This window comes from Oncorhynchus kisutch, linkage group LG13 (assembly GCF_002021735.2).
Source record: "Oncorhynchus kisutch isolate 150728-3 linkage group LG13, Okis_V2, whole genome shotgun sequence".
NCBI lineage: Eukaryota > Metazoa > Chordata > Actinopteri > Salmoniformes > Salmonidae > Oncorhynchus > Oncorhynchus kisutch.
This window is the reverse complement of record NC_034186.2, coordinates 58756540-58783267: the sequence shown is the minus strand read 5'-3', so window position 1 is coordinate 58783267 and position 26728 is coordinate 58756540. Positions and strand designations below refer to the sequence as shown.

The window sequence follows — 26728 nt, the reverse complement described above, 5'->3', positions numbered from 1 at the left end:
CATCCTCCACCAAACTTCACAGTTGGCACTATGCATTCAAGCAGGTAAAGTTCTCCTTGCACCAGAAGGTGAAGCATGATTCATCACTCCTGAGAACACGTTACCACTGCTCTGGAGTCCAATGGCGGCTTTACACCACTCCAGCTAACGCTTGGAATTGTGCATGATGATCTTAGGTATGTATGCGGGCTGTTCGTCAATGGAAACCGATTTCATGAAGCTCCCGGCGAACAGTTCTTGTGCTGATGTTGCTTCCAGAGACAGTTTGAATCTTGGTAGTGAGTGTTGCAACCGAGGACAGACAATTTCTACACGCTATGCGCTTCAGCACTCGGCGGTTCAGCTCTGTGAGCTTGTGTGGCCTACCACTTTGCTGAGCCGTTGTTGCTCCTAGACGTTTTCACTTCACATAACAGCACTTACAGTTGCCCGGGGAAGAAATTTGACGAACTGTCTCGTTGGAAAGGTGGCATCCTATGACGGTGCCACGTTGAAAGTCACTGAGCTCTTCAGTAAGGCCATTCTATTGCCAATGTTTGTCTTTGGAGATTGCATGGCTGTGTGTTCTATTGTATATATCTGTCAGCAACAGGTCTGGCTGAAATAGCCAAATCCACTGATTTGAAAGGGTGTCCACATACTTTTGTATATATAGTGTATGTTGTCATAGCAGGTGGTTGGGACTGGGAGAGCCGCTAACAGCTAGGTCAGGTGACATCCCTCACTGCTGGAGCCATCGTTAGGTGGAAATGTATTCAGTAACAATGGCCTGTCAGTGCTCTTCACACTGGCCCATCTCATTGAGCGATGACATCAGTCCAGCATCATGGTTACACATACAGTAGCTACAGTATGTCCACAACACTAGAAATTGAGTAGTGGGCTACTTGGTTCATTTGTCTTTTGAGTTGCAAGGTCAACAAACATTCACAGATAGACATGCACATCTACATTTCCTTCCTAGAAACCCCCATAGTGACACAAGTGGTTGTGAGGCGGGCCAACGGTGTCGTCTGTAGGCCTATAGGCAGGACTCCATTTTGCAACCTTTGACTTGGCTGTGTGAGTTCAAAATGGGTCGCACTGGTGTGAGATGCAGATTCTAGCATCTAGCTGGTCACCGCAATCAAAACATCCTATTTGTCAGGTGGCTAAAACCAGGAATTTGTTCAACAGTAAAGTGCATTATCCTCACGATTCCTGTCATAAACGTGTCTGCCCTGCAGCTGTGCCTGCCTGTTTCGCTGGCGCCGGTTGCTGTAATCAGCGAGCCTCTCACACTCTCTCTCCCCCATCGTGTGCCCCTCGCGATTGCATGACATTTCAAAATGCAATTGCGGTGAAAAAAACAACAACAAGCAATTTGTTTTCCATATTAAAGAGAGGGTCTCAGCTTTTTATTTCTCAACGATCATTACTGAGCTCAAAGCTGTTTTACAGTCAAGATATCTGATATGGGTTTGACCTGGTCAGTCTATGTCATGGAAAGAGCAGGCGTTCCTAAGGTTTTTGTACACTCAGTGTAGCTAATGTGTTTTGAGCTTCCACTTCTTCAGGTGGTGAATTAGCACCAATTTCATTTGGCCTATATATAATATTAGTGCACATACAGACAAAGGCAAATGAATCTCTATTGAAAAAACCCAATTTTGACAGTAAAATATAACAAAAATAGCCTAATTGTCAACCCAAAATCTGTGGCAATCATTGCATATCCAAATACATTGAACTACTGCTTTGACATGTTAGCTGTTATCAACAGCTAATACCGTCTCGGTAGTCTATTATACTTGTTTATAAAGCATTGTGAATGACTTTATAATCACTTTATAAGATGATGACTCAAATGTTTCCTATTGTTTGACACTGCGGGGGGGGCAGTTCAAATCAATTAGCAGAATTAGCGATAACCATGACGTGGCTAATAGGTCTAAGGGAGGAAAACGTGGTGTAAACCATGAGTTGGCCAGAGAGAGGGAGCCAGTCTGGTTAAAAGGGATTGGGATGATCAGAAGTCAGGGACGATGCCTACGTAATCTGAATAATCTGTTTCCCAATGGCAGATTAGGACCTGGAGAAGGGGAATGTTGGAGATGCATCAGGCTCTCGTGCTGAGTTGTGCTGTAACACAGAGAATGGTTCTGAACCACTCTGGTGAACATCTCTACTGTCATTGTCAATGTTTTTTTTTACCTTTATTTAACTAGGCAAGTTAGTTAAGAACAAATTCTTATTTTACAGTGACGGCCTACCCCAGCCAAACCCTCCCCTAACTCGGACGACACTGGGCAAATTCTGAGCTGCCTTATGGGACTCCCAATCTCAGCCAGCTGTGATACAGCCCGGGATTGAACCAGGGTCTGTAGTGATGCCTCTAGCACTGAGATGCAGTGCCTTAGACCGCTGAGCCACTCAGGAGCCCTTTGTAATGTATTCATGCTTCCCTACAACACAGCAGGACATTTGCCAACTGCATTACTACATCATTACAAATTGATTAGTGGTATTCAAATAATATTGGTGAATATTTGATATGATGTCACAAATGAAGATTTCTCTTCACATTGGAAGAGTCACACCAAACACTGTTGGTTTGATGGTGTCATACCAGTACAAGACAGGACAGTTGGAGTATCCCCATTTAAATCCCATGGTGTCAGAGTGAGAGTCCAAGCAGTGGGGTAGCGTAGTACAAAAGCCTCATTTGCTGTGGAGGTGTGTACTCCAGGTTGATCTCTGGCCTTGAATGTGACCCACAGTCACACTGTACACACACTGATAATTGCCTTGGCCTCTGATGGGCAGACATGCTGGTGCAATCCTGACAGCTCCACCCTACAGACTACAGCAGTACTGCCACTCCACTAACGGAAACTAATGAAGCGCACACAGCACCAAACTGCGAAAGGAATTCCACCCACTGTGTGTGTGTGTGTGTGTGTGTGTGTGTGTGTGTGTGTGTGTGTGTGTGTGTGTGTGTGTGTGTGTGTGTGTGTGTGTGTGTGTGTGTGTGTGTGTGTGCGTGTGTGTGTGTGTGTGTGTGTGTGTGTGTGTGTGTGTGTGTGTGTGTGTGTGTGTGTGTGTGTGTGTGTGTGTAAGTGAGCGATAGAGAGGATAGCAGTAACTGTGTGATAGAGAGCCATAAACCCTCCAAGGATCTCTTCAAGGCTTGTAACACTACTATACTTTACCATATCATCCCTCTACTCTTTCACAATCTCCTCATTATCATCCACATCAATATAATAATCGTCATCATCATCGCCTTCATCAACCTTATTCTCAACAGGTTGCTCCTCCTCCTTCACCTCATCATCATTGCCTTCATCAACCTTATTCTCAACAGGTTGCTCCTCCTCCTTCACCTCATCATCATTGCCTTCATCAACCTTATTCTCAACAGGTTGCTCCTCCTCCTTCACCTCATCTTCACTCTCATCATCAAACTTATTCTCAACAGGTTGCTCCTCCTCTTTCACCTCATCATCACTGTCATCATCAACCTTATCTTCTTCAATAACATCATTATCAAGCCTGTTGGCAGCCAGTGCCTGTTTTCACTTTTGTCATTTAAATAGAACCTTCCAGAGGGAAATATCCCTGAGTTCTCTGCACCTCTAAACATAGATCATATTTTCATAGAAGCCAATAAAAGCAACGTGAGCCAATTCCCTATAGTTTGAAGACAGGGCTGTCTTTCAGTAACTCATCATTATGCAAACATCACAGCAGCATTTGCCACCAGAATATTCCCTCCACTGACTGCACTCACTGAAATGTGCACAAACATAATCATATTTTATGAAAAGAGCTGAAATGCAAAGATATGACATTTGAGTCATTTAGCAGACACTCTTATTCACAACGACTAACAGTAGTGAGTGCGTACATTTTTTATACTGGTCCCCAAGTGGGAATTGAACTCACAACCCTGGCCTTGCAAGCACCATGCTCCAACAACTGAGCCACAAGGATGATAAAAAGTGCTTGAAATCCCAGAAATAAATTGCTCTACTGTAGGTTTTCTCCAAGCTCTGTGGCATTGCCAAACCAAAGAGGAAAAATTGAAAAATATACATATATACAAACTTCTATCCTAAAATCAATAGTCTTCCTTTAGTTAGGAAGATCAGAAAACCTCCTAACAGAGGGTTACATATCACAGCACAGACCTAAAGCCATGTGGCTATAGGCAGTATGAGGAATGTGTGTGTTTGTGTGTGTGTGTGTGTGTTTGCTTTCTTGTGCTTGTGCAGGTGTGTGTGTGTGTGTGTAGCGTGGGAGAGAGCGGTGCAGTAGCGTGGGAGAGTGGTGTAATCGTAATGATCTACACTGGGAAAGATCTAGCCCCTGACGCTCCATTTCTTAGGGCAGGGCTGCTCCCTGGAACCTCTTTCTTGAGTAAATCCCTACTCCTTTAATCTCCTTACTCAGCTACATCCTCTTTAAAGATGCAGGAGCGCGAGAGACAACGACATCCCATCGATTCAGGACTGGCACTGGGCTGAGCTGTCCAGTGGGTTGGGAAGGGGGAGGGTTATTTTCCCCTCATCTAGTCCCTTGAGGGGGAGGGAGGTGGTGGGGGAGGTGAGAAAGCGAATGGTTAACTAACACCTCGAAGGCCAAGGAGATTTGCCCATATATATTTAAAGGCACACGTAAGTGCGCCAAGTCTCCCTGGGCATGATTATTCCTGGCTCAGATCTTCTAATTATGTGAGAGGAGCCGTACATTACTAATGCATTGCACTTGTTCATACCAGAGGTGATCAGAAAACACTCTGCAACCACCCATCCCATTTCATCTCCATGTTTGCGATCAACTCCCCATTTTTTTTGTTGTCTACTATTGTGCTCCAACACATATACAATCATCAAGCTATCGTGCAACCACACACCTCAACCACCAATTCAGCTAAGAGACAGAAATGTAAGTCATTCAGTCAAGATGGATCATGCCAGCTTTTGGTGCCAAATTCAATGCATTTACTAATAGACTTCTCGTGAATTTCTCTTATGGTTCTCTGCCTCGTTCTCCCATGATAGCGTGCTATTCAAGACTTCTAGACTTCAGTTACAATGTGCAAACTATCAGCTTGTGAGACCAGTGCAAGGGACAGGGAAAATGAGGTAATGAGATGACGGGGGTTTTAAGGACCTTGAGACCTGCTCTAATTTTCAAAAGGTTCACAGAGAGGAAATGAGAGCAGAGAATATCGTGCCCAAGCTGAGTGTCTTGTCCACAAGCTTTTTCAATACTGAATACATATTGACTATTGACTATTGAAAACATGCTCCTTGAAACACAATATTCTGCTTCGACTTCAATATCGCAGATTCTTTATTCTGATCGCCATTAAAGTCAAACAGTACAAAACAACAACCAATCTCACCCTAAGTCTCTCATAGTACAATAGGAGTCCAGTACCTGTTTCCCAGAAGTACACAGACTTGGTGTCCTCTACCATCTGTGTGTTAGCCCTCCAGGTACCACAGAGCAGAAGTACTGTCACCCAGAGGAAGGTGCTTCCCCCTGTCCTTATGCTGGGGGTCCCTCCTGCACCCCTCCACCTCCACCCTAGCCCCATGGTCCTCTCCAGGGTCAACATAAGTCCACACAGTCGAGAGGGTGACCGCAGATTAAAGATAGCCCAAGACTTACACAGGTCCGACAAGCAACAAAAAAAGAATAGTGTGTGATTTGTCCCACTAGAGTAAGGGACTGGTGCTTCCTCTCCTGAAGGGCAGATCAAGAGAGTCCTCTCCTTGTCCTCTATCTCCCTCCTCTTCTCTTCTCTACTCCACTCGTCACGGGGTATTCCCAGAGGAAGGTTGTCAGTGAGAAGGGTAGAGGTCCAGGTGAACGATAGAGTCTTGCTCCTCCATGCTCTCTGGTGCTGCTGCTGTTCACTGCCGTTCCTGCTCTCTGTCCTCTGGCTGTGGAGCTGTGACAGTGGCTGTGCGTCTGCAGTGGTACCTCCTCTCCTCTCCCCCCTCCTTTCCTCTCTCTCTCGCTCTCTTTCGCTCACTCACTCTCTCGCTCTCTCTCTCTCTCTCTCTGTCTGTCCATGCTCCAGCTCCGTCTCTTTTTTACACACACAGTCCCTCTCTTGCCGAGGGCACAGGGACGGACGCGTCCTCTGTTCCACTCCTCGCGAGCAGCGCTGAGAGGACAGCTGGAGACCAATGTTCACATTGAGCAGAGGAGCTATTGCAAGCACAGCTTCCAGGATCAGAGGGTGCAGCGCAGAGAGGGAAGAGATATAGGTGGGGGGGGGGAGTATGTGTGTGTGTGTGTGTGTGTGTGTGTGTGTGTGTGTGTGTGTGTGTGTGTGTGTGTGTGTGTGTGTGTGTGTGTGTGTGTGTGTGTGTGTGTGTGTGTGTGTGTGTGTGTGTGTGTGTGTGTGTGTGTGTGTGTGTGTAGACTGTGTGAGAGAGAGAGGGGGGAGTTGTAAAAGCAATCAGCGAAATCAAGCAGATATAGATTGTTGAGTGACTGGGTTTTATTTCTGTTGTAGAGTATTAGGCTTATAGATAGCACTGCAGTGCTTCAAAACAGAACAGAACAGAACAATACCATGGTGTGCATAATATCATTTCCAGGCTCTTTGCACATAATCTATTGGGTTAGTGTGTTGGCGTTTCATTCTATTTTGAGACTGAAAAGCGTGACACAGACTTGACAAACTTCACAATCGTTTGGTGCCTAAATATTCCAGTGACGCTCCAATGACGTAGTGTTTGTCAGACAGACTGAATGTCTGAGAGAGAGAGACAGAGAGAGAGACAGAGAGAGACAGAGAGAGAGACAGACAGAGAGAGAGACAGAGAGAGAGAGAGAGAGAGAGAGAGAGATGGAGAGAGAGAGAGAGAAAGAGATAAGCAGTGGGGAGAGGCAGACAGGTGGATATCCTATAGTCATACGGCATGTTCCCTGGCCAGGAGACCAGCCTAAGACCCTGCCCAGGCTTCTGACCTGACCTGAGTCGGTTTGCTTTAGCTAGCTTTAGTGTTAGCTTTGCGAGGACAAGAGAGGCTCCTACACAGCTACTACCCTCAAGCCATAAGACTCCTGAACAGCTAATCAAATGGCTACCCAGGCTATTTGCATTGTCGCCCCTCCCCCCTTCTATGCTGCTGCTACTCTCTGTTATTATCTATGCATAGTCACTTTAATAACTCTACCTACATGTACATATTACCTCAATTACCTCGACTAACCGGTGACCCCGCACATTGACTCTGTACCCCTGTATATAGCCCACTATTGTTATTTACTGCCGCTCTTTAATCATTTGTTGTTCTTATCTCATACTTTTTTAAGGTATTTTCTTAAAACTGCATTGTTAAGGGCTTGTAGGTACGCATTTCACTGATCTACACCTGTTGTATTCTGCTATTGTTTTCACATTTTTTAGTAGATGTTTTTCTATGACTTTGGTTCCTGGACAAACGATAATGCATGATTAATGAGAGAACAGGGTAATCACCTAGCAGAGCACGCGGGCATGGCAGTCACAATATGTCTCTCTCTCTCTCTCTCTCTCTGTGTGTGTGTGTGTGTGTGTGTGTGTGTGTGTGTGTGTGTGTGTGTGTGTGTGTGTGTGTGTGTGTGTGTGTGTGAAATACAAATCCAACCAATCCCATCATCTTTATGTCAACATTATACTGGGCCAAATATCCAAGAGGGTGTTCATTACTGCAAAGAGATCGATTCAGGGATCAACTAATGGACTCTGATAATGGAGTAATGGAATCTACACTTTGTTCCGACTTTGACTGGTGATTAGGGTTGAATATTTTCCCGGTATTTTATGAGCCCTACATTAAAGACATTTACTGAGCCGAAGTCCAAAAAAGCCCAAATTATTATTCCTGTAAGGGTTCTCGTCCTCCTCTTCTGAGGAGGAGTAGCGAGAAGGATCGGAGGACCAATGCACAGTGTGGTAAGTGTCCATAATGGTTTTTAATAAAGACAATAGAACACTCGAATAAAACAACAAACAGTGACGTGAATATACTAAACCGAAAACAGGCCGAACACAGAAATCCCAAATTATAGAAAAACGAACATAGACAACACACCCAACTCACGCCCTGACCATACTGAAACAAAGACATAATAAAAGAACTAAGGTCAGAATGTGACAATTCCGTTATCCAATACACAAGCTATATGCATTACACACGACAGAAACACATAAAAGCCCATAGATATAAGCCTAGCTATGCTCTCTTGGGTAAATCAATTAAACAATCTCCAGTAGGCTAATATTTTTGAGTGTGAACTGTATTACTGTACTGTATTGTATTATATAGACCGGAATTATGCACCTCGTTCAAAGCATCATGAAGCAGGGAAAGAACATGTGATTCTGTTGCAACATATGCTGCCTACAAAGTTACTACTAAATAGCTAAATAGATTTTAATTTGTCATAATATTTCCCCTAATGGTAGCATTTCGAAAAACCGTCAATCTACACACAATACCCCATCATGACCAGGCAAAATTAGGTTTTTAGAATTTTTGCAAATGGAGTGTCGCTGCACAGCTATTTTCAGATCTATCCGGAAATCTTTGATTGGGTCAAGTCCAGGCTCTGGCTGGACCAGTCAAGGACATTCAGAGACTTACCCTGAAGCCACTCCTGTGTTGTCTTGGCTGCGTGCTTAGGGTCTTTGTCCTGTTGGAAGGTGAACCTTCACTCCAATCTGAGTACTTGAGCAGGTTTTCATCAAGGATCTCTCTGTAGTTCACTCCGTTCATCTTTTCCTTGATCCTGACTAGTCTCCCAGTCCCTACTGCTGAAAAACATCCCCACAGCATGATGCTGCCCCCACCATGCTTCACCATAGGGATGGTGCCATGTTTCCTTCTGACGTGACGCATGGCATTCAGGCCAAAGGGTTCAATCTTGGTTTCAAAAGACCAGATAATCTTGTTTCTCATGGCCTGAGAGTCCTTCTGGTGCCCTTTGGCAAACTCCAAGCAGCCTGTCATATGCTTTTTACTGAGGAGTGGCTTCCGTTCTGGCCACTCTACCATAAAGGCCTGATTGGTGGAGTGCTGCAGAGATGGTTGTCCTTCTGGAAGGTTCTCCCATCTCCACAGAGGAACTCTGGAGCTCTGTCAGACTGACCTTTGGGTTCTTGGTCATCTTTACAATAAAAAAATAAGGTGACCCAAGAAAGTCAGATAGAGATATGTAAATTAGACACACATTTGGTCTTTATATTACTGTAAAAAAAAGTTACCATGATGAGTTGATAGGTCTACATACTGAGATGAGCTTGTCGGTGCCCATCATGAACATTGATGATTAATGCAGCAGTGACCAGAGTGAAGGCCGCAGAGAATCCAGATTTAGACACATATAAATGAACAGTTCCATTTCACATCATGCTGGTCATATAAATAATTAATTATAATTTATCAGTTTTTCACAGTTATTTATCCTGGGAATTGGGAGCGGGTTTGGGCTGTAAATCTCTGTAAATCTCGGTAACCGGGATTCAACCCTACTGGTGATACGCAATCTCCACTCAATTGAATTCAATGCAACAAAGTCCATGCAACTTACACATAGGCAAGGTCCAGGAAAGAGAACAGAAGAATCCCAATAAGGCCAAGCAAGCTACACACATACTGTATACATTTCTATTTCTGCAGAAACTTTGTTTACCTATTACATTGGGGATTGTTTTAAAGACCACTTTATTGATTGCAGTAATGTTATGACAAACCAGAGGATCATTCTACCCTTAAATATTATATCACCATGGAAACCAACCACCAGTGGAAATTCATTAGGATTATTAACATGGATTAAGCAAACACTTAGCATCCATGGAATCAAAGCAAACCATTGGTGCATGCCTCCTATTGAATAATAAATGACCACTTCCGGCTACAAATTAAACAGGAGACGAAGAACAACAACCCTCCTATTGTACCAGCAGAAATCCCAAACTATAAGAGTATAATGTGCATGTAAAGGGTTTTTCACATTTCTTGTCAGGAATAGATCAAAGCAAAACCACACATTTTCGTAAAACATCTTTAAAATCATTTGAACAGGCTTTCTTGTTGCATAAACCCACAACACATTATCTTTGATAGAACAGGGCCAATACATGTTTGAATCCTTGTTTGGTTTGCAGTCCGGAGAAATACTTTTCAAGAGAATATAAGGTATACCTGAAGAACCAAGATGGCTAACTCTTCAACTAACCCGACCATAAACGTTTTGCCAAATGGTTCATACCTCTCACATCCCATCAGGGTGAAAACAGCTTCATTGAGAGAGACAGGCTGCCAGCTCCAATCCTCGTCCCTGTCCCAGTGCTCCAGTCCTGTTGTATTCTGCTTCATTGATTAGAGCTCCATCACGGGATTGAGAGCAAAGTCATCACAGTAATCTCGTAGACTCCAGCACCATTTTAAGCTGGACTGACTGGAATAACGGTGTGGTAGCAAAATATCCCGGTGCAGCCCAAGCACTTTTATTTCAGCACTGACACTATGCGCATCAGCAAGACTAGTGTCTCCCAAACAGCACATAGAGAGGCAGGGTTCCTGCATTAAATATCAGGACAGAGGTTCTGTATCAATAACACATTCATGATTTAAATACAGCATGTCGTATAGCAAATGGCCCCCCACATTCAAATAAACTCCCCGTTCACAACCCCATAGCCTACCCATACACTCACATTCATAAATACATATACGAGCGAACGCACCTGCTAAGAAAAGCAGAGCACACACACACATGCTATAAAAAGCATATATCCTCTCCAAATATTTGACAGGTCATTACAGAGCTACACGTCACCCTAACATACTACATCGCAACCCCCAGTATCAGAAATGGCAACCCCAGTCTTCCTGTAGGGGCGTATTCACTGTGGGATGACTCATAAAGCACGGGACGGTGACAGCAGTGCCAAAGTCAAACAGGGCTGCCAGCCTACGAGGCCCCACAACCAGGGCTCAAGTGTCTGACTCAAAGCAGGGAGATGGGAGATTATGAAAAAGACTAAGCTGTGAATTGTCAAGAGTCAAAATACACATGCAAACAAACTCAAATCATGCAAATGACAAAGTATGTATGTTCAAGTACTCCTCTGGGACATTTTTAATTTCCCTCTGATCAGAGAGAGTACTATTTTTGCCTTAATAATACAGTATGTTCCCATTTGGCCCTAAGTACATGTACTGTACAGTTCTTGGGAGACAATTGTTTCTTTCCATAAGCATTGTCAAGCAGCCTTTGTACAGCACATACTGTAAAAACCTCCCCAATCAATCTCTAGAACTACTTGGCCTATATTTCAGATATGTCCTTTGTGGCCACATGTTTATGTTTACATGTTGTACTCTATATGAGTACATATTGAACTACTACAACACTACACTGTAATAAGCGCACACAATTGAAGTAGGTGAAATGGTTAAGTCTAGCTCTAGGAGTCCATTTAACATTTTCAGTAACCGAAATAAATTCATTTTGAGTCTAACTGATCCACGCTACACAACAATTGCTCCTCAAATGGGCGAAATACCATATTGCTCAGCTGCAATTTTTTTTGTTCATTTTTTATTTTTTTTGTCTGCAATGTTGTGGGAATTGATTAAATGCTGTGAAATATTCCCTATACATCTTCACTGGATCAAGCTGTCAGAGACTGTGTGGTGAAATAAACCACTACACCACTATATTCGCCAGGGACCATTTCACACTCAAGTCTACACATCAAGGTTAATATAAACCACAGATCCCTCCAATGGATCCAGATGATTCATATCAACACCATGCCGGGAGAGAAAGATGGAAATACACCTCTCCTCCTCCATGCTAGCTGACCAACATTAAACCTGGGATGAAATACTTTCTGAAATCTTTTATCTTTTGCTTTAGCCTGCCAGGAGTGATTTTTTAATTACTTAAAATACTATTTGAACCCAGGTCTGGCATTAGCTTACCAATTGGTACAACGAGCGGAAATCTGATTAGGGTTGGAGACAATTACAATGCCGCTACGTCACTTTCGCTTGGATGTAAGGAACCATGTTGTTTCCTTCTGGCTGTGATCCTATTCTGGTAAATGCATGGCGTAATCCACCCTAGACAGTCCTCATTGGCTTTAAAGAATGTGCCATGAGGCCCCAGGTGGCCAAATGGCCCAATGAGATTAAATCTGGGGTCAGGTCACGGCAGTCCTTCTTTTTTACAAGTCCTCTGGCACACTAGCAGAGATCCCGGCATGCCAAAAGGTAAAGATATTAAGTATGCACACAAGCAACCACACATTAGGTGGCTTGCGAAAGTATTCACCCCCCTTGGCATTTTTCAGATTTTGTTGCCTTACAACCTAGAGTTAAAATGGACTTTTGGAGAGCTTGTATCATTGATTTACACAACATGCCTACCATTTTGAAGATGTAAAATATTTATTTTTATTGTGAAACAAACAAGAAATAAGACAGAAAAACTGAAAACTTGAGCATGCATATTTATTCACCCCCTCAAAGTTAATACTTTGTAGCGTCACCTTTTGCAGCAGTTATAGCTGCAAGTCTCTATAAGCTTGGCACGCCTAGCCACTGGGATTTTTGCCCATTATTCAAGGCAAAACTGCTCCAGCTCCTTCAAGTTGGATGGGTTCCGCTGGTGTACAGCAATCTTTAAGTCATACCACAGATTCTCAATTGGATTGAGGTCTGGTCTTTGACAAGGCCATTCCAAGACATTTAAATGTTTGCCCTTAAACCACTCGAGTGTTGCTTTAGCAGTATGCTTAGGGTCATTCTCCTGCTGGAAGGTGAACCTCCGTCCCAGTCTCAAATCTCTGGAAGACTGAAACAGGTTTCCCTCAAGAATTTCCCTGTATTTAGCGCCATCTATCATTCCTTCAATTCTGACCAGTTTCCCAGTCCCTGCTGATGAAAAACATCGCCACAGGATGATGCTGCCACCACCATGCTTCACTGTGGGGATGGTGTTCTCGGGGTGATGAGAGGTGTTGGGTTTGCGCCAGACATAGTGTTTTCCTTTATGGCTTAAAAGCTACATTTGAGTCTCATCTGACCAGAGTACCTTCTTCCACATGTTTGGGGAGTCTCCCACATGCCTTTTAGCGAACGTGTTTGCTTATTTTTTTCTTTAAGCAATGGCTTTTTTCCTGGCCACTCTTCCGTAAAGCCCAGCTCTGCTGTGAAGTGTACAGCTTAAAGTGGTCCTATGGACAGATACTCCAATCTCCGCTGTGGAGCTTTGCAGCTCCTTCAGGGTTATCTTTGGTCTCTTTGTTGCCTCTCTGATTAATGCCCTCCTTGCCTGGTCTGTGAGTTTTGATGGGCAGTCCTCTCTTGACAGGTTTGTTGTGGTACATTTTTGAATAATGGATTTAATGGTGTTCCGTGGGATGTTCAAAGTTTTGGATATTTTTTTATAACTCAACCCTGATCTGTACTTCTCCTCCACTTTATCCATGACCTGTTTGGAGAGCTCCTTGGTCTTCATGGTGCCGCTTGCTTGGTGGTGCCGCTTGCTTAGTGGTGTTGCAGACTCTGGGGCCTTTCAGAACAGGACATACACTCAGATCATGGGACAGATCATGTGACACTATTTAAGTAATTATGTGACTTCTGAAGGTAATTGGTTACACCAGATGTTATTTAGGGGCTTCATTGTGAAGGGGGTAAATACATATGCACACACCACTTTTCTGTGTTTAATTTTGTAGAATTTTTTGAAACGTGTGATTTTTTAATTTCACATCACCTAATTTGGACTATTTTGTGTACGTCCATTACATGAAATCCAAATAAAAATCAAATTAAATGACAGGTTGTAATGCAACAAAATAGGAAAAACACCAAGGGGGGTAAATACTTTTACAAGGCGCTGTATAAAGTAAACCTGAGCACTGAACATACAAACAGATACACGTGTGTGCACACAGATACTGTATACATTTGTTTGCACACACTCTAACACACAAACACACTATGCATTATGCACATACACACCCACTCACACTCTCGCTCTCTCTCTCACACATCTCCCTCACACTCAAACACAACCTCACACACACACACACATACACACATACACACCCCTCCTGCAGAGAACTGTCCAGACTGTGCGATGCGTGTGAGTAAGATACTGCACCTTGGAATGCACTAGAGTCCCAGTCGTGTCCTCCCAGTGAGGCAAGGAAGGACTTCAGGAGATTAAGAGCTTACCTCATCTGCCTCGACCACTCTCAGCTGTCCTCATCTACTGACCATGGGCCAAAACCAATTAGTCTGATGACAGGCTAGCGTCACAACACACACGCAGTATGCTGGACAGATTTTTGTCACAAAGCCTGCTGCTGCTGCTGCTACTTCAAAATAGCTCCACATAAATTCATGGACCGTTCGACTAGACTTTAAACTCTTTGATGTGACTTTGATCAGCGCCCTCCCTAAAAGCTGGGGTCAAACAATCAATTACATAATGGACTACTCGACTAATCAATGGCAGTCGAGCCGCATCCATTTTGTTAAACTAATCTAAATGAATCTATTGATTAATCAAAATGACAAATATGTATTTGGTCAACGAATGATAATGAATTGGAATCAGTTGTACTGTAACTACCAGTGAGATCATAAATGACAGTTGTGATCGACATATTTGTTGATCTTCTGAACTGTGAAAAATATGGGCATATGAATGGTTCTATTGAGAATAAAAAGCACCTTCCATAATTACTTTCATATAGATGCTTGGATAGAGTCAAAGTAACTATGGGTCAGTAGCATTGAAAAACAAGACAAAGAAGCCAGGAAAGAACGAGGTCAGATGCAGTTCTTTTTAGTTGCCTCCTAGCCAATCCACCCAAAATACAGGAAATGACCCAGATGTCATATCACAGCCTACACTTCAGGTCATCATGTAGAGCACCTGCATGGCTGGCCGTTTAGCAGAGGTTCAATAATGTACGGAACATATCATAGAGGACGGAATCATCAATAATGTAGGTTTCTCAAAGTTTGCAGGTTGAATAACTCAAGTTTAACCATTAACACCATGCAAATGGTGAAACAAAGTGAAGGGGTTACATGCTTATACGGTAAGGGTATTTAGTCGTTTTGAGTAATACTATAACAGCAGGAGCCTGCATATGCTCTTTTTGGTGATAATACCGTTTTTTACAATCACTTTGGCACTAATTTCGAAACCTTGATGTATTTTTTCAAAACTCTAGACACAAAACTCACAACCAATGATCAAAATGCTAATTTTTCAAAACTAACATTTTTTACAATTGCTTGGATACAATACACATAAAGTTAAAATCATTTGTTCATTGAATTAAAATCACCTGTTCAAAATGACACAACATAACATCAAAGTATTACCATTTCAAAATGCAATTAACACATTACATCTGAAATGACTGTCTATTCATTTCATTACAATGATCTAACTATCAATTGATGCAACTGCTCAAAATGAGAAGTAACTGTTTCATTACTCTTAATGCATAGTTTTATGGAAACTGACAAACAATATTCCATGTTTAGATCATGAAATGATCTAAACATGAAATGATAACTGTAGTTATTTTCTTTTTTTGTAGCTAATTATTTTTGCTTTGATTCAAAGAAACCTATGTTGTGATTTTATTGCATTTCATCAATACATTTCATATTTTGTTCAATGATTCCACTGTGTCTGTAGTATTCTCTCTACTAGTCCCTTTACATTGATGTATTTACGTGTAGTAGCATAATGAATCATGTATCACATATTTTGTACTACAATATTTAATGATTGTACGAACAACTACACAGTGAAACTATCGGGATCTTGTGTGTGGGTGATCTAAATGAATGTTCCTATGGTATTTCATGATAAATGAGTTATTTGAACCAATGATTCTGCAAGTGCAAGGTTTCTTTAAAGATACGAATGCACAATGCAGTGTTTTGAACATTGGACAGCCTGTGTTACAAGTGATGACCGTTTTGAGTTTTGTGTCTAGAGTTTTGAAAAATGATCATAAGGTTCTGAAAATAGTGCCAAAGTGATTGTAAAAAAACTGTAATGCTTTCTAGGAGTATAATTGTGAAAACGCTGACTTGTGGTTGGCTTTTCTTTTGAAGGCGCAGCCTAGAGGACAGGCCTACAGCCAGACACTTTTCAATGAGTGCTGCCATAGCAACGGCAACGAGAGCAACTAGACCCAATGGTAATGTACTGTGACAAACTTCCAGGATGGCTGTGTGTGTGTGTGTGTGTGTGTGTGTGTGTGTGTGTGTGTGTGTGTGTGTGTGTGTGTGTGTGTGTGTGTGTGTGTGTGTGTGTGTGTGTGTGTGTGTGTGTGTGTGTGTGTGTGTGTGTGTGTATGCCGGCATGTGCCCGTGTTCATGCCTGTGTGTGATGCTCATTAACTACTCCACACCACTCATTTGTCTTTGCTGTTCAGAAGGAGAGACTTTGGAGCAGGGATACACTATAGCTAGTCCTGAAGCTGTCCTACAGGGTGTGTGTGTGTATGTGTGTGTGTGTGTGCATGCGTGTGCGTGCATGTGTACGTGGCATGTGGCGCAGGAAGGCACGGCCAAGGTTCTGCCCACCCGAGAGCATCACATTGGGCCCCTGGGGGACTCCTTAGTGAGTCCAAACAGAGAGAGGTCCAGTGGGTCAGGTTCACCAGGCATTACCATGACCTAGAATCACATAGCCTGCTCTATTTCCATCTCCTGCCACTTCCTTATACTCTATCGGTCTCAAAACACACCGCAATTTGATCTATTAAAATGCTGTCATGGAGATTAGAGCGACTTCAATCACATTCCATCCCCTGCCCCCCAGCCTACTGGTCAAAACATGGTATCTGCCTTGCACATACATACATAACACAAAAAGAATCACCGAAATATAGACTGTAACCTCAAAACCCTCATGATGCCCAACAACCTACTGGCTAGACCATCCACATCTGGCCGACGTCCTCCCCAACGCACCAGTCAGTTCCTCTCCTATAGTCTCAATCCCAACAGGAAGCTAATGCTACAGTCTAGCAGCTGTGGTGAAACACAGATAGCGTGGCATGTTAATCCAACTGCTGGCCTGACGCTCCAACAAACGTGATTAATGTGCAGCCCTCCAGATTGACGGGCTAAGTAATTGACCTTGGACATGTTGGGACCAATATTACACCCCTCAGAATGTGTGTGTGTGTGTGTGTGGAGGGGGGGGGGGGGTCAAAATGGCAAGCAGGTGATAAACAGCAACAAACATCATCTCAGAAAATATTAAAGCAAGTAATGTAGTATGTGTGTCAAAGGTCACCGTAACATGTAAACAAATACAGTTAAGTACAACAAAAACAGCATTTTTGGGGAAGAGCCATGCAGAGCATCAAGCATTAGTCGAAACCCCAATAGTCCAGGTGGAAAGTCTGCATTGGCCACGACCAAACCCTCTGAGAAATCACAGATCTAAAGAGTCATATTCTAGGAGAGAGCAAAGGAAACCAAATCAGGCCAGCACTACAAGGAGTGTCCCATTTCATTCATTCAAAGAAGGAGGGCAAGAAAAAGGAGGGCAGTAAATGAACCATTTAACCACACACTAAAAGCCTCATGCAAACCACATGCACCCCGACACTGTCATAAAATCTCTCCCCGGCTTTTCTCAATTTGGTCAGAATGTGATTGGGTGATCCTCTGTGGAAACAGATGTACTGTACTGTACATAACCAAGATCAATCTAGAGTTAGCTATGTCTGACAACAACCTCAACACACACTGTATTCTGAACAGTTTATACTATATAGGACACATTTCAATACAGAGCTAAACTGTTTCAATACTGTGGATCCCCTCAAGATTACCTGTCTCCTTGTAGTTGACTCCTTGATCCCTAAAACAACATTTTACATTGATAATCTACAATTCTGTAAGTGGTGTTGTAGTTATTTGAACCACAGTACAGAACTGTTCAGCAATAGCATTTGTGATTGAAAAGCCAGTGAATATTCCCTCAGATTGTTGAGAGATGGGGTTGAAAAAAAGGCCAAAATGCCCCCAGGACTCATCTGAAAACTGTATGATTGCATGTTGAGTAATCACAGTTTATCATAATTATTAGGAGGATTCAACCAAGACGACTAATATTCATGCTTCCTGAATTTCTGAGGTCTCTGTATCTTGGAGGCTTTTGACTTTGCCTGCAATTACCAATTCATGTAAACTTGTTCTCACCAATCGCAGAGGGAATGGCCATGTTAATATTTCATTGCAGTTCGATATTGATAACTTACAGAGCAATTAAAAACAAGCACATGGCAATTCAAGTGAGGATATTGCTTCAGGGAAAATGTAGGAGTTCTGCCTTGTCCCTAACGTACCATCGCTAATACCAGTTTAAGCTTGACTATTTATTTTTAACCTCAGTGCGTAGTTTATAGAATTCTAACGGCTTATGGCTGGGATTGATAACGTCCAGACCTCTTAAGGCCAATTCCAGAAATGTAAAGAGAGAATGTGGTTGATCATTTCAATTAACATTGGTTGCCTAATGCCACGTTACTGATTTATGATTGACAGTTGAAATTGACAGGTGCAAATGAACTTAGCAGAAAATGGACTGAAGGGACCGCAAAAAACCACCTTTGCAATATGGATTTCATCCGCACCCTCTGCACAGACGCTGATAGTTTGCTGACACTGGGAGAGGGCGGATGTGTCTACATGGCTCTCCCTAAGGTCTTATCAGAGACACACAGGCAGCCTCAGACTGTAGCCTGTCTGGAACTGCAGTGCCAGAAGACTCTTAACTCTCCACCTAAGACTGGAGCTGAAGGGTTTTCCATACCCCTTATGGTAATCCAGAGTAAGTTATGTACAAATATGATTGTGTTTGTAGTGGGAGCTGAGTGCTTAGGATGCTGTAGTCGTACGGTAACAGGAAACTCAGACTGAGTAAGAGGAAGCCACCTCTCTAATAAGAGGTCGAGGAAAGTAGGGCTTGCTCCCCTTACAAAAAAAAGACAGCAGTCAGAGTGCAGTATAGCTGCAGTATGCTGCAAATACTGCATCCAAAATGGCACCGTTTTTTTAAATACAGTAATTTTGCAGTGTAATTGCGGTTTGGGTACAGTATAACTGCATTTCAACTGCAGTACACTGCAGTTATTCTGCAATTACTGTGCCCAAAATACCACAGTTGACTGCTGTTACTGCACTTTTACTGCAGTTTCAAAACGGCATTCTTTTTTTGTAAGGGTCTCTCTGGGCTTGTTAAATCTGTACATGTAAATATGTTTGAGCACCTCAAGACTCCTGCATTGGTCTGCATTTTAGGAATATTTTGTACATTATACTCATTAGCATCGACTGATTTCAGGAATATTTTGTACATTATACTCATTAGCATCGACTGATTTCAGGAATATTTTGTACATTATACTCATTAGCATCGACTGATTTCGTCATGCTTGGAGCTGTCTCTCTAATTTACTTAGTGTGGGCACAATGACGAAACTAGTGGCAATACCAAGTAGGCCACGACTAAAACACTGTTAGGGCAAAATATTTTGAAATACTTCTACTTGTCCTAATTCACAATTTTTCCCACATTATTTAGAATAGCTCATGGGAATAAGTACAGAGATTGTGGAATAAAACTATTGTTCCAATTATCTGCTGAGGAACCATCCAGTCATCTGCAATACTTAACGGTATACTGCCCTCCTGTGGTTATCAAATTCAATACTCCTCCTCCTGCCAGGCAATTCTAGAAATGTAAAAAGTGTGTATTACCTCATGTGTCTTCTTATCTGAAGGAGTAGTGAGTTCTCTATATGTCTATCATCATCCTCTAGTCTAGCTAATACAAATATATGCACACTGCCAACCAAATTATTTGAGTCTCAGTTCATTTCCATACTTCATTTTCAAGAGCGACTGCCCCTAAAAAGCAACTTCTCGTTTTGAAAACGGCCCATGAGGCATCGGTATCAGTCCGAAACATTTATTCAAGTGTCAAAATTGGATAAAAAGTTTAAATAGGAACATTTTTGCCATAAAGTCAGTCTCGTCCAAAAGTAAGTTTTACGAGATGATAGGGAAAAATTGTATGTCACAGAATGAAGGGTATTTCAATCCTGCCTACATGCCCACAGCTGGCCGCACCCAAGTAATCATGCATTTACTGCAATTCTACCCATTTTGCCATGGGGTGGAGAGACATTTTTTATTTATTTGAAAGCTAATTCTACACATTTTGCCATGTTAATGATGTCTGAGTGAGAGTGACTAACAAAATCAATGGGGGCCCCCTTGAGGTCAGAGCCCCTGGGCCTGGTCGGTTTTGGCCTTTAGAACTAAAAGTTTAGATAGCTGGCTAGACTAATTTACCAATAAACCTTTTTCACTGATATGGCTAATTGAATGACTGTTAGTGACTGACATAACAATATAAAAATTGCTGATGCACAAACATGAACCTTGTATCTTCTACCTCCCAACAGTAAGTGTTTTATTTTTTAACCAAGGAAAGTCGTTTAACAAATTCTTATTTACAATGACGTCCTACACCAGCCAAACATGAGCCGCCCTATGGGACTCCCAATCATGTCTGGTTGTGATAGAGCCTGGATTCAAACCAGGGTGTCTGTAGTTACATCTCAAACACTGAGATGCAGTGCCTTAGACTGCTGCGCCACTCAGGAGGCCTGAAACCATGACTGAGTTCCAAAAATATAAATACAAAATGTTACAGTTTTAAAGCAAGTTTTTTGCAGTTCTACACATTTTGTCATGGGGCAGAGAGAACATTTTGCAATTGTATAACACATTTCATGCAATTCTACTAATTTTGCCAAAATGTTACACATTTGCCAAAACTAATGCAGTGTTAATGACATCTGAGTGAAAATGACTAACGATATCAATGGGGGCCCCCTGGAGGTCAGGGCTCCTGGGCAAGTTACCGGTCGGTATTCAGCCATGATTACTACAAGTTTAGATAGCTGGCTAAACTAATTTACCAATCTAAACATTGTTAGCTGACATGGCTAATTGAGTGACTGTCAGTGACTGACATAACAAGAGAATTTAACCATCTAACCATCAGTAGGACATGGGCTCCTTCAAGGAATACACACACAGTAACCTTATTTCACTATTGGAATCATATGACAAACTTTTAGTCCGGTTACAATGCTGGCATTTGTAGAACACTTGGAAAGCCAATAATTACAGTAGGTTAATCTCTCCCATCAGGTGACACAAGCTACCAGGAATCTGACAGTAGAACTAGAACCTAAAGAATGCTAGAATACTAAGTATACTCTAAATGTCCCATTCCCATCTGAATTGCCTGTTTGTTCTAGAAACATGCAGTATACAGACTACATAATCAATATGAGACACAGCAACCAACATATTTGAAATACAAAATCGATGTAAGATTATGTACATTATCACACTAGTATTGTAAACACATTTCATGTCAAATCTAGGCCTATTATTGTCACACAATTACATAACAACAAAGTCAGACCAATGAAGATAATGACCGGGCATGTACGAATATCGTTCTCCTAGCAGCAGGATATTTTTCTAGCAGCACGATTGCAGAATGTTTCTTTCAAAATAAGAGTCCCGTTGAAAAATGCTTACTAAACTTTGCGAATATATATATTTTTTAACTCTAGTGCAGTTTTTCACAGCATTGCAACCACCGTTGATTTTTTTTAAATACACTTAAAATAAAATACAAATATATGTTATTGGAATTACTCAAAAGACTCTGAAAAACTGAAATGGTTCTTGTGCTGAGCAACCTATGTAGTGCAGAGTATTCCACTCCACTCCAAAACGTTTCTACCTACCAGCTAAAGTGGGGTGGGACATACTCAGTAGGGTCTCTACTCAGTGGTGGAAAAAGTACCCAATTGTCATTCTTAATTAAAAGTAAGATACTAGAAAATTACTAAAGTAAAATTATTCAAGTAAAAGAATACTTGAGTAAAAGTCTAAAAGTATTTGGTTTTAAATATACTTAAGTAACAACAATAAATGTAATTGCTAAAATATACTTAAGTATCAAATGTCTAACTCTTTATAGTAAGCTAACCGCAGTACCATTTTCTTGTTTTTAAAATGTACAGATAGCCAGGGGTACACCAACACTCAGACATAATTTACAAATGAAACATGTATGATTAGTGAGTACTCCAGACCAGAGGCAGTAGGGATGACCAGGTATGTTCTGTTGATAAGTGTGTGAATTGGACCATTTTCCTGTCCTGCTAAGTATTAAAAATGTAACCAGTACTTTTGGGTGTCAGGGAAAATGTACGAAGTAAAAAGTACATTCTTTTCTTTGGGAATGTAGTGAAGTAGTTGTCAAAAATATAAATAGTGAAGTACAGTTACTGTGTGAATTAAATTGTCATGTTTGGATTGTTTCAAGAGTTTATAAAGAGCTATGCATTTTGACATGTTTCATTGTTCTGTGAGTGCTATGGATTTATAGTTACAGAGACACAGTGTTTTTCTATTCATCCGATGGCTGATAGTTCAAAGAGGAGAGACACAGGGGTGCCCCAGTATCATTTAGAGAAGAGTTGTGATGATTAGATCCAAGAATGTGTGTGTTGTTTTCATGCCTTTGTTTGACTGTTTTGGGCCATTCAAAGTGATGTTAATTAGAGAATAAGAGATACTCGGAGTTGGCACTCTTGGAAGAATAAAAGCCCGGTTTAAACTTAGATCATGGAGTCACTGGTAAACCAATCTCCCGATGCACGTTAGTATGTCACAGTGGTGAATTGTCTATGCTGTTAAGACGTAGTATCTTTTGTGTTCTTTTTATTGTTAGATATCTGGGGCCTGTTGCACAAAACTAGGATAAGGGATTAAGCCAGGATATCTTGGTGATCCTGGCTCAATTGATCCGTAATCCGGTTGCACTAAAGATGGATAGGGGGCAGGAGGATATGTTATGGTATAAATTACCATGGAGATTTATTCTGTGGAGCTAGCCTGCTCCAGACCAGGCTAAATTCCAGGATCTATTTAATCTCATCCCTAATGTCAGTCAGCAGTCACCACAAATGGAAACCAATAGTTATTTCACTGCTCACTATACATTGTTATCACATATAACTAGACCCACTGTTATTATTTAAACGTTTGTGATCATTAATTTCAATGATTTTGGATAAAAAATGATTTTTAGATGTTGCTATCATTAGATAATTTACAGTTTCCCATAGACTATAAGGCTATATATAAAATGATAGAATATTAGGGCCACAGAGGGGAAAACACAAGTCATAATATTGTAACCAGTTGTTTTAAAGGAGGACAGTTGTTAAAATGACAGATGTGGGGCATTTCGTGAAATTGTACTTCAGTATGGTTTCATAAACAAAGACATGCTGATGTGCCAGAATATTAAGTATCACATTGTCATAAGTATCAAAACTGTAAAAACAATATGTAGCTTTTCTGCAGAAAGAACCAGCCTCATAAATGTATGACTTTATCCTTTTTCTTCAGTGTGGCCCTAGTACTCTGTCATATAAACAAATACACATTCCATATGAATATAAAAACACAATGTGTAACATTATGTTCCTTTATTGAATAAGGACAAAACAAAGCAGGTAAACCATCAGCTCCTTTCGAAACTGAAGTCACAGTGACTCTACAAGATGGAAAGCACAGAATCCAAGCATATTATACAAAATGATACATACACATTCAAAGGTCTGTATATAACACACCCTGCATGTCTGCACACTAAAATAAATGCAGGACAAATCCATACACATCAACTGAACAGACAAATGAATGGATGCAGTAGCCTCCCTGCAGCCTTGTATTACACACAGTATACCGCACAAACATAAGAGGCCAAATTAGTCAAAAAACGAACCCAAAAAAACCCAAATTCCTCTGCCACCGCAGGACATATTTAACCAAAATTGAAAGCACACATACTAACTAAAATAATTCAACACATATTGGTCCCTCAGCAGCCGACCACTGTCGTCATCAGGGAAGATTGCCGGATTGTCCCAGTCCATGGCTGGTGGCACTCTGGGGGCCCTCTCCTTCCTCAGGCAGGCCACATTGTGGAGGACAGCACAAGCCACAGTAATATCACATGCCCTAACAGGGCTGACCCTTAATTTGTGAAGGCAGTGAAAGCGTGCCTTCAGGAGGCCAAAGGTCATTTCAACTCTGGCCCTGGTCCTGGCATGGGCATGGTTGTAGGCCTGCTGTGCTTCCTGGGGGTCTGTGAAAGGTGTCAGGAGAAAAGGCTGGCAGCCATACCCCCTGTCTCCCAGCAACACACCAGAGAATTCACCTGTCAACACAAAATCTCATCATTACTACCTCATAAACAGTGATATTCTTGACACAGCCATGATGGTTATAAATAGGGGTTGTGTGGCTTACCTTGTGATAGATTTCAGAGGCCCGAAAGATTCTGGAGTCATGGACTGAGCCAGGCCATTTTGCCACAACATTGCTGATCACACAGTCAGCATTGCAGACCATCTGAAATCATAAGATGAGGACTATTACACCAATCAATGCACATCACTGGCAATGCAGAGTGTTCGTCAATGGACAATATCAAAAAGTTATGTTCACCTGAACATTAATGCTGTGAAAGGATTTCCTATTCACAAAATCGGCCTCATGGGCACCTGAGGGGGCTTTTATCCTTATGTGTGTGCAGTCCACTGCACCAATGACATTGGGGAAACCTGTCACACAAAGTAATGAGTATCCTACTATGTGTTAACAGTTGTCCTGTAATTTGTAGATCCTCTTACCTGCAATCCTATAGAACTCCTCTTTGATGTCACAGAGTCTTCTGTGGCCAGGGAAGGAGATGAAGACATTTGCTAATGCTTTGATAGCCAGACACACACTCCTTATTGTGCGGCAAATTGTGGCCTTGTTCAGCTGTTCTGCATCCCCCACTGAGTACAGGAAGGCTCCACTAGCAAAAAAGCGCAAGGCCACACAAACCATTTGCTCCACACTCAGTGCATGGCTCCGTGCAGTGCGGTGCTTACTCCTGGGACCCAGTAGTCTGCATAGATACCTGATGCCATCTGCAGAAAACCTGTATCTTTCATATAGATGGTCATCAGGGAAGGCCAGTGGGTCCAACCGGTCCCTGAAGACCCTTTCTCGCCTGAAGGCTCTCCTCAGCACAAGTGCTTCTTCATCCACCACATCTCGCACGAATGGGCATGCCATTGTCAGAGCAGAAAGGAACACACAATTTTGGGCCTTCATATAGGCTAGTGGCCACACCTGGTGCTGGGGGGGTGGGCAAAAGAGGGCGATGCCTTATAACGATGACTTGGTTGTACTGATTGCTGGGAAAATAAAAAAAACCTTAGAAAGATGCCACCGTCCTGTGTGCTCACAATAAGAGCTCATATGTCATGGCTCACTTGGCTCACTTGACTTTACGAGAATATACCTAATTCTTCTTGGAGCTGGGGGAGGAAAGAAAAATAATGATTAATACATTTGTGTTACAGTTAGCATACAGTGTACATTGAAGGCATATCTCACCTCCCTCTCAAGTTTTTTTATTTCAAGGTCCAGTTTCCTAATTGTCCTCTTTTTTATTTCGAACTCCAGTGCAAGATTTTCCATCTTTTTCTTCTTGTACTGAATGTCTATGTCTGCCAGTTCTATTTGGCGCCGGAGGTGGTTGCCATACAACTTTCTGATAGCTTGTGAGCTCTGTGAACACAATACAATTAGCGCAGCTGGAATTTGGCAGGATGTGGTGTCCTTTTATTAATACGCACTATGTTGCCAGGCTGGTTTTCCCACTGTATAGCATCTGGGTCCTGTAAAAGAAATTCGATTTTTTGATTTTGATGAGGACTCCTCACCATTGTAGAGTAAATAGTACTTTCACAGTCTTAACATGATACCTCATGCCTTCTGGAATCCAGAGAGATGGTCTCCTCCTCATCATCATCTCCATCATGTGCTGTTGCTGCTGCACTGGGGCCTTCACCCTATCACATTTAATCGGATTCATATTGAAGCTAGTAGACAAGACATGCCAGGCCTACAGTATGCCTTTGCTGGAGTACTCACTGGATCAGCATCGTCTGGTGCTTGTGCTGGTGGCTCTAACAGGAACACAGTGCTGCCAGACACTGCAAGGCAATAGGTAAACCAAAGTCAGACAGTCCAAATTGATTCAATATGAATGTGGTTGTATCCCATGTAGAGATGGAAGGACATACCTTGAATGAAGCGGGTGGCATCTTGGGAGGAACCTATGCTCGTCTCTTTCCCCCCAGGGATCCCCTCTAAGACGGGCCTGCCTTTATTTAGCTCCAAGGCCATGTCCTCTGCTGGGGTAAGGTCAGCCTTTGGTGACCCACCACCCGTGCCTTGTCTGTGGGTATTCTTTTTCACTGCTAAAACAGTACAGACAATGTGTGAGCAGGCACCTTCTGGGTACAATATATGCTTGTGCTTTGTTAAATATTAGTCAGGGACCATACCATTCTGCAGAATGTTCTTGTATTTGATTTTGACCTGCTGCCATGTCCGTTTTGGCCCGTTCATGTTTAATCTACACACACACACACACACACACACATTTAATGGAGTCACACTGCAAAAAATTACTTGGTATTTTTGTCTTGTTT

At 42.1% G+C, this 26728-nt stretch overlaps 1 protein-coding gene across 4 annotated transcripts in view; it reads right to left on the bottom strand.

The window, feature by feature from the left end:
* Positions 1-6169, bottom strand: part of LOC109901740 (thrombospondin type-1 domain-containing protein 7A) — a 97660-nt gene extending 91491 nt beyond the window's left edge. For 2 of the 4 annotated variants that reach the window (XM_031786704.1, XM_031786705.1), the window contains exon 1: positions 5428-6169. In XM_031786704.1, coding sequence (XP_031642564.1) covers positions 5428-5608 — 181 coding nt within the window. In that variant the 5' untranslated portion in view covers positions 5609-6169. The remainder of the gene's footprint in view (positions 1-5427) is intronic. The other 2 variants (XM_031786706.1, XM_031786707.1) reach the window with 1 other exon arrangement.
* Positions 6170-26728: the final 20559 nt, after the last annotated feature.